This window comes from Dendrobates tinctorius, unplaced genomic scaffold, assembly GCF_039654945.1.
Source record: "Dendrobates tinctorius isolate UK_male_01 unplaced genomic scaffold, ASM3965494v1 ptg000084l, whole genome shotgun sequence".
Taxonomy (NCBI): domain Eukaryota; kingdom Metazoa; phylum Chordata; class Amphibia; order Anura; family Dendrobatidae; genus Dendrobates; species Dendrobates tinctorius.
The window spans coordinates 44,494,660-44,507,216 of record NW_027361752.1 but is presented as its reverse complement, the minus strand read 5'-3'; the positions used below and the strand labels follow the sequence as shown (position 1 = coordinate 44,507,216).

General features: G+C 45.5%; 1 protein-coding gene across 4 annotated transcripts in view; it reads right to left on the bottom strand.

Moving 5' to 3' along the window:
• Positions 1-12,557, bottom strand: part of SON (SON DNA and RNA binding protein) — a 154,911-nt gene that overhangs the window by 43,825 nt on the left and 98,529 nt on the right. For 3 of the 4 annotated variants that reach the window (XR_012233959.1, XM_073584612.1, XM_073584611.1), the window contains one exon: positions 5,211-5,390. Coding sequence is in view for 3 of the 4 variants with exons in the window: in XM_073584612.1 (XP_073440713.1) it covers positions 5,211-5,390 (180 nt within the window). In the remaining variant the exon portion in view is untranslated. Of the gene's footprint in view, positions 1-3,620; positions 4,662-5,210; positions 5,391-12,557 lie in introns of those variants that run through there. The other variant, XM_073584613.1, reaches the window with a different exon arrangement.

Below are 12,557 nucleotides of genomic sequence, written 5' to 3'. Positions count from 1 at the left end.
CTAGATGCCTGTGTCTGCGCCGACTGAGAACAGCCCCTGCAGGCTGACTTTCTGTGATGTAGATGAACACTCTAAAACAGGCAGACTGATGTCCCTACACCTGGAGGAATTCTGGAGGGACTCAATCGCTTTAGCTAGCGATGCCATGGACTGACAGTGACAAAACCCACTCAGGGGGACTAGGTAAACTGGGATCGGTCATGGCGGGACTCCTGAGCATATTCGGGGACAAAGGCTTCACATAGTGGAGTATTCTGTTCCTGCGGCAATGCAGCCTGACAGGTGGTGCATGAGATGAACAACACTGTTTTATTGGCCTACTTGGATGCCTTAGGGAGAGACATACTGTACCCCTGCCCAATATGGGATGAAAAATTGCTAGTGTCCAAATGAATACTGCAGGGCAAGGGCTATGGTTTATAGAAGCGAGGCTGTATAAGGCAGCGCAGCTCTGTAGAGCGAAACGGGCCAGAGGCAGCGCCGCTCTGCATATGAAAGTGGTTTGTGGGTATGTGTCTGCAGCTCTTACCCCAGGTACTGTGTCCTGTGAGCGGTCCTCTTGGGGTCGACCTTGTTAGACGACCCGCTAGGAGATGCAGGCTTTCGGTGGGGTCCGGGGCCAGTTGCAGATAGGGAGGGCTATAGCAGTTCTGCCCCCCTAAAGATGGCCGCCGGGATTCAGTAAGGCGCTTCTCGCACTGAGCGAGAAGCGCCAAGCAGGTGGATCGAGCTGCCGGCACGACACGCCCTTGGGGGCGGAGCTAACGACTTTCAGTCTAGAACAGGCCAAAGCCTGTGACTTAATTTCTGGCGCCGGCTGGGACGATCACCGGAGCCGTGAAATGTGCTGCAGGAGCCCTCCCAGCCCCCATCCGACCCATATATTCACCACCGAGATGAAGCACAGCAGAAGGGGGAGAAAAAACGCAGAGCTACCGCTCTGTCTGCAGGTCAGGGGGCTGTAGAATGGACGGTGCAGGCACCCTCAATCCATCTTCTCTTTATCAAGGAGGTGGAGAGGGACCGTCCGCCTCCTTCCATCACCACTGTTCTATAAGTGGTGATGCAGAAGGGGCCGCCCAGATGCCATCGGAGCCCTCTGTACATCGCAGTGGTTCAGTCCTTTAGGATGGAACAGGGCTGTTGTCTGGCAGTAGCCTGAGTTCAGAAGGGGGTACATGGAAGCGACACTCCATGTTCCAGTCTGTTGCTGGTACGGGGAGATTGGTGCCCTTAAGGGACCCATCACCCCTAAAATCAAGCTCAGGCTTGGCTATCCACGGTGCAGGAGGGGGTATGTGGAGGGGGCACTAGTTTGGGGAGATCGAACCCTTGAAAAGGTCCGTCGCCCCTATATTCCTTGTAAATAAAAAATAAAAAAATAGTAAAAGTAAATAAATTATGGTCTGAAGACCAGACCCATGTGCCTCTTACGGACACTAAGCATGAACTGGTTCGGGCTGGAGCCAGTGGTAGGTGTATACTGCAGAGGAGGAGCTATCTTTTTCGTATTCACTTAGCGGCAGCTGCATACACCCATGATCCTTTGTCCCCCAATGAGGCGAAGGAGAAAACGTGTTTCCACCAGAAAATCCTTTTAAATCTAAGTGTGTATAGGGTTTTTTTAGGCCACTGGAAAAAAATTAAAATCAGAAAGTGTATTAAAAAAAAAAAAAAAAAAGTCCAACGCAAGGCCAATGTGATCAATGACATCTCTTTTTGCTCCGCAATAAAACATTAATTTATGATAGTGGTTGTACGTCAGATTCTCTAACACTAGCTTGCTTTTTGTGTCTACACCACTTTATCTATGCAGGGAAAGTGGGGGGCATCCTAGATCTGAAGATGAACAAACAGCTGTGATAAAATATAGTTTAAATACCCAAGGCTCAAGAAAACAGAAATGACTGTCTCCTCAGAGTTTTCAGAAACCACAGAAGAGGATTAAGACTTTCAATAGATGTTACATTTACAGTGCCTCAAGATGCTAACATGTTATCCACAACCCAATTTGTCCTTTTTATATCCAGCAAAAAGTAAAATAAAACAACCTTATACATCATAACCGATTAATAATGAATAAGAACATTTACGACAAACATTTTGGACCATCTGTTTATTCGTTTTCAAAATTACATTTCCAGCAAAAAAAAAAGAAAAAAAGAAATTAAACATTTACAAGAAACTTGTTATTTGGTATCTGATGCAAATTCGGAATAGTCCATCTGACAGTAGTTTCTGATTTCGGCTTACGTTGACTTTAATTCAAAAATCAGACGGACACTTATGAAAAGTGGTTAACTCGGAGGAGAGGAAAAAAAACAAAAAACAAAAGGAGGTGCTTTAATATTCTGAAATGGCTGCTTAGGTGACAATCCCTTTTTCTAGTGTGCAGTTTCATAAGTGCCAATTTGACCTCCTCTGCCGATAACAAAACATAGCTGTCCCCATCTAATAATTTGAAAAGCTTAAATAAAACGCATTTGTCCCCAATTTATTTCAATAATTACCGGCTACAGCCAAATGGGACGTGAAGAAATGTGGTGATGTCCTATCAAATAGTCAAAAACATTCTCAGACAAAAGTCAACGTAAGCTGCAAAAGGCAGTCATGTATGCTTCTTTCCAAGGTTACAAAAAAAGAAAAACAGGATGAAAACGGGGGTGGGGGATCATAGGACACTATCCAAATCTGTCCGAGAAATTTGCCAGACAAGACAAAAAAAAAAAAAAAAGTCAAGAGTGAATTCACACAAGTCTTCACAAACCAAGAATATCAGAAGAAAAACAAACATTCTGTCATAAAACGGCACACGACTACTCTGCCCATTTTTCGACTAGTTTCGTACATGTTAAACATACCAATATGTATATACAGAGTTTTTTTTTCACTTTATAGCAAGTCCATTTACAATAGAAACATATTTACAAGCAGTTTCCACTGCTCAGCTACCAGAAGTGTCCATAGTGCAAGGCACGGCAAGTCTCTGGCAGTGGAGGGATCACATAGACCGTATTTTAAAACCAGACCGCTTTTGCGTTTTTTTTTTTTTTGCACCAGTAAATTTACAAACTCAATAGGAATAGTACGAACTCACCGGGGAATTCTTACTCTCATCAAAAAATGAAAAAAAAAAAATATTGAAAGACCAAAAATGATGATAAGTTGCGCAAAACAGTGCGACTTTAACACCTACACAAGCTCCTCATAGATAGGACTGGATTTGAAAAAGTTTTATACAAACAAAATGAGAAAAATGTATTTCTGTTTGGATTGATCGCATCAGAATATCAACGGTGTTAAGTTGGGTAATGTGTGTGACGTCTATTGAAAAAACGTTCAACTTCAGATCTTTACACCCTTGAAAAATGAAGCTATAATGGCTGTAGAATCTAAAGGAAGTCAAGGTATATCTGATGTATGTAAACGTCACTCTGCGAGTGGATGGATTGTTGAAAGACTTAAGAGTTATAGTCTCTTGAAACCTATGAAATTAATAAGGACAGTGTAAAAAAATGGGACATGACAGGAAAAAAAAAAAATCACGTGGGGGTGGGATCAAGCTAAGTGGGGGTGTAACCCATCTAAGCAGGGGCTGAACAAGCAGAGAAAAAAATACAAAAAGTTTAGCGCCTTTATTCGTTCTCAAACTAAAAAGGTTACAGAGATGTATCCAACAGATGGTAGAAGGGATAGATGAGTAAAACGGCTTGCTTATTCCTACAGTAAACACAGAACTGAAGTAGACTTTAAGGTACATGACATTATGCAACTTATACATTTTTGGATGGGCTGTGAACAGATGACATGACATATTCGCAGTAACTATTTTGACCACTATGTCTCACTTGATCCTCCCTCGACAAGACGAAGACGCCAAGGCTTACTTGTACCATAACACATCAGCCGGAGCGGCCAGTGTAATACACTAGAAACGTCTTATTCTTCTATTTAAACAGTTATAAAGGTGGATTTAATAATCTATTTGTGTAATATGTAAATATTTTTTATTTAAAAAAAAAAAAAGGTCTAATTTTTAAGTGTATTACGGGGCATAAAACAGCTAAAAAGGTGTTAACTTCAAAAATCATCTTTACAAAAGGCCTTAAATAAGATCCATGCAAAGTACCTCCAAATTACGGCTACGTATGGTATATGAAAACAAGCGCTGTGCAATAGCTGTAGCCATATATAGAGGTCAAACGCCAATTTTTTGTTTTATTAAAAGTTTAATTTACAAAAAAAAAAAAAGTGAATTATTACAAGTCTACTAAAAGTAATTAACTGGTTACGGACTTTGTTTCATGGTTTTGGGTGCGTCATACCATGACAATATTATGTGGACATATGCCAAGAGCATTCACAACTTTGCACAGAAAGGAAAAGAAATAAAAATATATATATATATACGTCCATAGTTATGATGAAGTTTACATAGTTTCTGCGGGGCTGGTTGTCTTTGCATTTTCCTGTAGCTGTTAGGAATCGGTCCTTTAGTATTCTTTAATGACCAGTTTGCAACCAATCAGAACTCAGGATCTGGAAGCATTAGGTCCATGTGAGGCCATTAAAGAAGGGAGGGTCTCAGCCCATCAGGACGTTGGTTTGGCAACAGGTATCTAAGTGTGGTTTTTATCCACTTTCCTCAAACAATTCTAGAACTGGAAAACAAGAAAATGCCATATTGCAATATGTATTGATGAAAAGGTATGAAAAACAGAATCACCTACAATAGAAGACACTTGAGTATAATTATACAAGCAGTCGACGATAAAGGAGGCTGGAATCTGCACTGCACATGCTAGAAGCATGTACTTTATTTTCAGGCTTTTAGCATTATTGGCATCTGATAGATCATGTTTTTCTACTACCAGATGATACATAGCATACAAAGAAAATGAGAGGAAGCTACGGAGACCACTTTATACTTATAGAATACTTGCAGTGTTTGGAACGTTTCGATGATGGTTGCATTGATAGAAAAACGGCTCTGGGCCCATTAGAGAGTAAAAAACTGAAGTTTTTGCATTATTATACCCGTCGATCTTCACAAAAACTTCAGTCTCACTCAAACTAATCAGATTCTGTCCAAACGCTTAAGATAAGTCAGATAAACCTCAGTACAGGACAGAAAAAGCAGACAACTATAAACCTGGAGGATGTATGGACAAAGTGGTTATACTCTGTGTATACACACAGCATTGTCTTACCTGAGAGGGGCCTGCATTCGTGAAGACATCATCCTTGCTTTCTTCTGTATTTTTATCAACTGGGACCCATTCTCCATATACTTTATCAGACTCCTTTTTCCGGTGCTGACACCCAGAGGACACTGGGAATTCCTTAGTCAAAGTTACCTGGGTTTTGGGAGCTGGTTTTAAGCTGGGATTCTAGAATAAAAAAAACAAACAAATAATATAGTAGATAAATTAAGAGAAAACTATAAAATGAACATGGATAGGATATCCCCTTGACAAAGTGCAAAAAGCACTGCCTCTGTTGAGTAGATAATGAAAGGAAGCGCCAAAAATTCTCAGTTCATGTAATGCGACCGAGAGACGATCTAGATGCATCAAAACAAATGCGCTACACAGAGCTGTACAAGATACGGTAATTATAACTAATTCTGATCTTTGGAGGCATTATGTAATATGCATTTAGACAGTGAAACCAAGGAAAGACCTGCCCACATGCCACCCCAAAGCACAGTCTGTCTCTATGATGAACACGATTGTGCTTCAGGGCGGCCTGTGGTCCGGTCTTTCCTTGGTTTCTCTGGTTCAGAGCAGGAAGATAAGACTCCGCTTACAGTCCCGCCACGGAGCACGGGCATCTCATTAAAGGGAATCTGTCACCTATTTTTTCGACTATCAGCTGCCGACACGCCATCAGGGCAGAGCAGTGCGCCTGCGCAGGAGCCGCGACGGGAAGCAAGGAAGAGGCTGTCATCGCTAGAAGATGGGTGGCGCCGGAACAGACTGCGACACCCATCAGACCAAGACCAGACCCAGACCTCCCCTGGGTGAGTATAATATAACTCGTTTTTTTTCTCTTTCAGGTTACATCGGGGGCTTATGTACAGCATTACAGAATGCAGTAGATAAGCCCTGATGGCAGTGCCGGCAGCTGATAGTCGAAAAAAATAGGTGCCTGTAGTTTACTTAGCAAAATCCTGCTGACAGGTTCGCTTTAAGTAATCCTGTCTTGCAACTAAAAAATTCCAGTAAATGTAATGCCGCTGAAAACCCCAGCCGCATCAACACAAAGGTGCCGCACAGACCTGAACAAGATAATTGAAAAAAATTACTTCTGATCTATGCTATGTGCCCACGTAGCGTTTTTCAAGCGATTTTTTCCTGAGCAGAAACGCATGCCCTCGCCAGGGAAAACGCATGCGCTTTTTTACACGATTGTCAAGCGTTTTGACATGCGTTTTTGCCCATACAATTGGTGCTATGCGGAATCGCGGGCGATTCCGCAAAATTAATGAACATGCTGCGTTTTTTACCGCTAAGCGATTCCGCAGCTGTAAAAACGCACCATTGGCACAACATGTGCGTTTTCTATTACAAATGCATGGAATGCTTTTTTTAAGCATTTCCGCGGCAGAATCACGCATTTAAAAACGCCGCGGAAACGCTTAAAAAACGCTACGTGGGCACACAGCCTCACTTAAATTCTTAGAAAACCCCTTTACTTACTAAAGGTCTGGCAACTAAATAGATATTGTGTAATACAGATAGGATTGGAAAAGTTTGTATCTTGTGAGAAGCTAAAAGTTTTATCTGCTAACAAGAAGAGAGTCCCAGGAGCAAACTGGTGACCATACTAATTTCAGACTAGATCTCACTTATGGAGTACAACATAGACCAGAGAGATCAGTCATCTTAGAGACATACTTAAACCGTGAGGATTAAAAATAATCGGTTACATATTGTGTTACGTTGGTGCACAGGTAGGCAAAATCGGAAGGTCAAGTTGTAGTTATGCTCCAAAAGGTAGTTATCAAGGCTTTTCTAGTTTTACTGAATAACTGGATATTATTCTACATTATACAACCAGACAAAAATCTACAACAATGCACAGAAAACAGTTCGAGTAATTTTAAATAAAAAGGTAGAAAATAAAAAGTCTGATTATTTTACTTAACCCTTTTTCTCTATCGCTTCATTGGGGAAAACAGGAACCATGGGTGTATGCTGCTGCCACTAGGAGGCTTACACTATGAACAACAAATGTTAGCTCCTCCTCTGCAAGTGTACACCCCACCGACTGGCACTAGGTTAATCAGTTTTAGCTTAGAGTCAGTAGGAGGTGGACATGGGTCTCTCATTAGACCCATATCTACCTCCGTGTGTGTCGTTTCGTTTCAGATGGATCTTCTCCACTGTACTCCTACGTAGAGACTATGAATATGGTGTGTACTGCCACCCCGTATCCTTGTATGTCTAGTTGGCAGGACCCCATCCCCTAACACGGAAGAGTGTTTAGGTGACCCGGATTTGATCCTGGCCCCCCGTCTCGCCCACCAGAGCCTGTCTATTTTAGGAGGCGTGGACGTCCCTCAAAAAGGAATTCCAGACGTCTGACACTCCCTGGATGGAGAGGTACCTCTCTTTTTCCCAGGTTTCATCCAGAGGTGACGAGAAGTTCCACAAAAAGAAGATATAAAGACAAGGATGAAGACCGAGGAATATGATGAGTATTTTCCCAAACCCCCAATTTATTTCAGGGCTTTAGTGCATCGGGGTCATTTTAAAATATAGGTGTGACCGTTTCCCCTTATTCCCTCATTGATTGGAACATTGGGCTACCTTTTTGGGTTGATTTTAGGGCCTCCACACCCCACTCTGGTGGTCACCAACTTTAATCTAGGCCCCGGCTTCCCTCAGGCCAAGTCTTGGCATTGGCTTTGCCAACCCCCTCCCCTAAGCTCTTCGGGTGGGCACCATCGCTCCTTCACTTCCTCTTCCTGCACCTGCGGTTAGCTCCGTCCACTCCTCCCGACCTCATGAGACAGGCTGCGATCGTCGCCATCTTTCTCCCCCCAGACCCGGCGGTTAGCTCCCTCCTTCTTCCAGCCTCAGAGAGCGGGCTTTTCTCAGTGTGCGCCCACCCTTCCGCAACGCGCGTTTTTACACACTGATCCCTTGCAGTCTCCTTATGGTTGCCATTTTCCAGCTTGTGGTTCTGGACGGTGACAGCAGCCTCTACAGCCTGGAAGCAGACTACAGGACAACTGCGCTTACTGTGAGTAGCTCTGCAGACTGCATTCTCTTCCTGTCCCCTATCCTTCTGGCATCAGTTAGTGCGTCTGCTCATCAAGCCTAATCCAAAAGGAGAGCGTTCTCGTCCTCTTACCTCTTCCTCCTCTGCTCTGGTCAGACACTTTGTATGCTCCTCGTGTAAATGCAAGCTTCCTTCAGGTCAGGCCTCTCCCCTCTGTCAGGACTACAGTAACTCCACTGTGCCCATCGCTCAAGAGTCCCCTTCTGCCCCAGGTGAAAGCAAGGCCTCTATTCCAGTGTGGGCTTCCTCTCTGTCACAGTCTGTGGCGGACCTCACCAAGGTTTCACAGACCCTGGTGTCCGTGCTTCACAGGTTGCCCCTTTCGGCTTCTGCAGTTGCAAGTGGGTCACAGGACTCCCCGTCTGGGCTTCCCAACACAGGCCGCAAAAGATCCAGACAGGCGCGTCATTCTAGGTCCTGTTCCCGCTCCATCTCGTCCCCTGGTCTCCCCCCCGGTGGTCTGGCTCTTCCCGATCCTCCTCCCCCGAGTCAGGCGAGGCACCAGAGAATGACTCGAACGTGGATTCAGACCAAGCCTCTAACATGAGAGATATGGTCCAGAGCCTCATTGTGGCTGTCAACCAGACCTTTAGCATCAAGGATACCTCTACTTGCCAAGGTAAGGGAGAACCCGACCAGACGCTTTCAAAGAGGGAAGCGCCTCGGCATCCTATAACCCTTCTCTCCTGAACTCACCGCTAACTGGACAGCTTCTCCGACCGTGGACCCGAGAGTTTCCAGTCTGTCCACCAACATGGTCCTCCCGCCTACTAATGGAGCATCCCTCAAGGATTCCAATGACAGGATCTTAGAATGCCCGGCTTTGCCTCTACCTGGGTCTCGAAGTCCATAGCCAAATGCACCAAACAACTTCGTCAGAGCATTCTTGCTGGAGCTCGACCAGAGGAGTTGGCAGACCTCGCGGACCAGATTTCTCATGCAGGGAAGTACATGGTACCTGCCTCCCTGGATGCGACATCTTGCGCAGCTCAGGCGTCCAGAAATATTGTGGCCATCTGACGGAATATTTGGCTTAAGGCCTGGCAGGCGGACTTGTCAAAATAGTCCTTACCAGTCTGCTTTTCCAGGGGGTCCCATCTATTTGGCTCCAGGTTGGACCAAATTATTAAGGAGGCCACTGGGGGGGGCACGAGTTCCCTCCTTCCCAGTCCAAACCTCGCTAGCCTCCTCTGAAGCGGCAGTTTGGGTCCTTTCGTGGCGATGGAGGATTTTTCCCACTAGCAGAGGCCGCAGGCTAGCCAAGATAGGAAAAAGGCTTCCTTTAATCCCACCCCATCCTGGCGTGCCCGTAACGCTCAAGGTAGATCCACCAGGCCAGATCTGGCAGATTTTCCTTGGCATGACTTATATCAAGACCCCAGCGCATCTCCCAGCCTGGGCGGTCGTCTCCTTTTCAGGGACATTTAGCTCGCCTCAGTGGAGGACACATGGGTCTGGGAGGTTGTATCCTCAGGATACAAAATAGATTTCGTTCCGCAGTGCCGAGATTGATTCTTCGAATCCCGTCCTCAAAAGAGATCCTTCTCTGGTTCTGGGTTTCTTTGCATTCATTGCCTCCCTTCTCAGATCAGGGGTAATCGTTCCAGTCCCAGACCGGGAACGTTTCACAGGTTTATATTCAAACCTGTCTGTGGTGCCGAAGAAAGATGGCACGGTTTGGACCATCCTGGATCTAAAGTTACAGAACAAAAGATCAGTAATTGCTTCCATGGAGGCACAGGAATTCCTTTGTTCTAAAGTCATCCAACAATGTTATCTCCATTTCCCTATTTTCCCAGGGCATCAGAGATTCCTGCATTTTGCAGTACAGCAGGACCATTTCCAGTTTTTCACCCTGCCATTCGGTCTCCTAACCGCTCCCAGGGCTTTCACAAAAATCATGGCAGCGTTGATGGCCCTTTTGAGGATCAGAGGCCTAGTACTCATTCCATACCTCGACGACATCCTCATCAATGCTCTGTCTTTTTCTCAAGCCCAGGAAAGCCTGGCCATCTTTCTCAACACCCTGTCCCGTTTTGGGTAGCAAGTCAACAGGGCAATGTCCTGCATTGTTCCGACTTAGCAACTCAGTTTTCTAGGCATGCTGTTCAACACCAGTCAGACAAAGGTTTTTCTTCCTGAATAGAGCAATCCTCCAGCAGCAAGTTCGCTCTCTACAAGGCCCTCGGCTTCTTTACGCTCAGCCATGAAAGGTCCTGGGGAGGATGGTGGCAACGTCGGAAGTGAACCCCTTTGCGCAATTCCATTCAAGACCACATCAGCAGGCCATCCTTTCGCAGTGGATCATGTCTGTTCTCTCTTTGGAGCGCCCGATTCAGCTCTCTTCCTGAGTCAAACGGTCCCTCAATTGGTGGGTGTCATCCCCTCATCTTCCAGGGCCAGTCCTTCATTCCCGTTCACTGGCAGGTGGTGACAACGGATGCCAGCCTTCTTGACTGGGGTGCAGTGTTTTGCCATTTGACTGTCCAGGGACGTTGGTCGGCACAGAGCTGCGGAGGGCTGCGTAGTTCCTCCGTGAAGCTCCGCCCACTGCTGCACCTCCTCCGTTCAGCTCCGCCTACGTCTGCATGCAGCCTGCCTACCCATCTTTAACATTGGGTACGCAGGCCATGCGGATGCATCTGAATGTGTCGTGTTGACGCTGCAGCGACAGCCAGACAGCCACAAAATGCAACATGTTGCGTTCGACGCAGGTCGCCACAGCGTCAAAATGACGCATGCGGACGCATCAGAATACATCCGCATGGCCTGCGTACCAAATGTTAAAGATGGGTACGCATGCAGACTTGGACGGAGCTGAACTGAGGAGGTGCTGCAGTGGGCGGAGCTTCACGGAGGAACTACCCAGCCCTCCGCAGCTCTGACATCTGCAAATCTAAACCTAGCCTTACTGGGTCAAGAATAGGGTGCCTCTCCCTGGGATTAAGGCTCACTCTACCCGGGCAGTGGGCACCCCCTGGGCGGTACACCATAGGGCATCTGCCCTACAACATTCCAAAGTGGCAACATGGTCTTCCATTCACACGTACATCAAATTTTACAAGGTCCATACCTTCGCCTCGGTGGATGCCAGCCTAGGCAGAAGGATCTTGCAGGCGGCAGTGGCGAGGTCTCAGACCTGAACGAAGTTTCTGCTGTTTCCTCCCCAGTGACTGCTTTGGGACATCATATGGTTCCTGTGCCCCCAATGAAGCGATAGAGAAAACAGGATTTTTCGTTGTTTACCGTAAAATCTGCTTCTCGGAGCCTTCATTGACACAGCATCCTCCCATGTTTATCAGCTTTTCTTTTCTGTGTTCTATTGTTACTGTTTTGTTTTTTCTCTTTATCTTGTTGTTTCTCCTACTGCTTTCTGATTAACATAGTGCCAGTCAGTGAGATGAACACTGCAGAGGAGGAGCTAACTTTTTGTGCATAGTGTCAGCCTCCTAGTGGCAGCAGCATAATGGTTTCTGTGTCCCCCCAATGAAGGCTCCGAGGAACAGATTTTACGGTAAGCAACCAAAAATCCTGTTTTCTTTCTACTTGAAAGGAAGCAGATCAAAAACTGAAGCTAAAAGGGCAGATCAATACTATCTAATTCTTAAACCATGCGACCCAAGACCTAGTAGTCTTAAAATGCGTCAGATTTAGTATAGTAGTTCTTGTGGTATTATAAGACTGCCTAGTTTAAGTTTACATCACCTATAAGCTAGCTTACTGTATGTGCCACACTTCCACAGTTTTATTTTGTGCACATGGTTGCACACTAGGTCATGACCCTTTCCTACCAAGACACACCATAGTCAGATAAGACATTAAAATTGTCTAAAATGCTTTCCATTTGGGTCAGAATTCTGGCATATTTAGCTTGATAAATCTCCCCCAACATATGGATTCATACTTTGGAACCCTCTTACAAACCACTGTCAACTCTTTCATAAATTCAGGCAAATTACAGAAAACCAATGATCAATTATTTCAGATCTTGGGGGGGGGGGGGGGGATTCCTTTAACCTTTTACTGCCAGCTGACAGAATAGTAAGTCAGTTGGCAGTATCCGCCACTTTGAGGTGGGCTCCGGCGGTGAACCCACCACAAAGCCACGATATGTCAGCTTTTTTCAACAGCTGACATGTGCCCGAAATAGGCATGAGCGGAATAGAGATCTGCCCGCACCCATTATCTAGTTAAATGCTGCTGTCAAACGCTGATGGCGGCATTTAACAAGCGCTTCCGGCCGCCGGGCCACAAATACGCGCATCGCT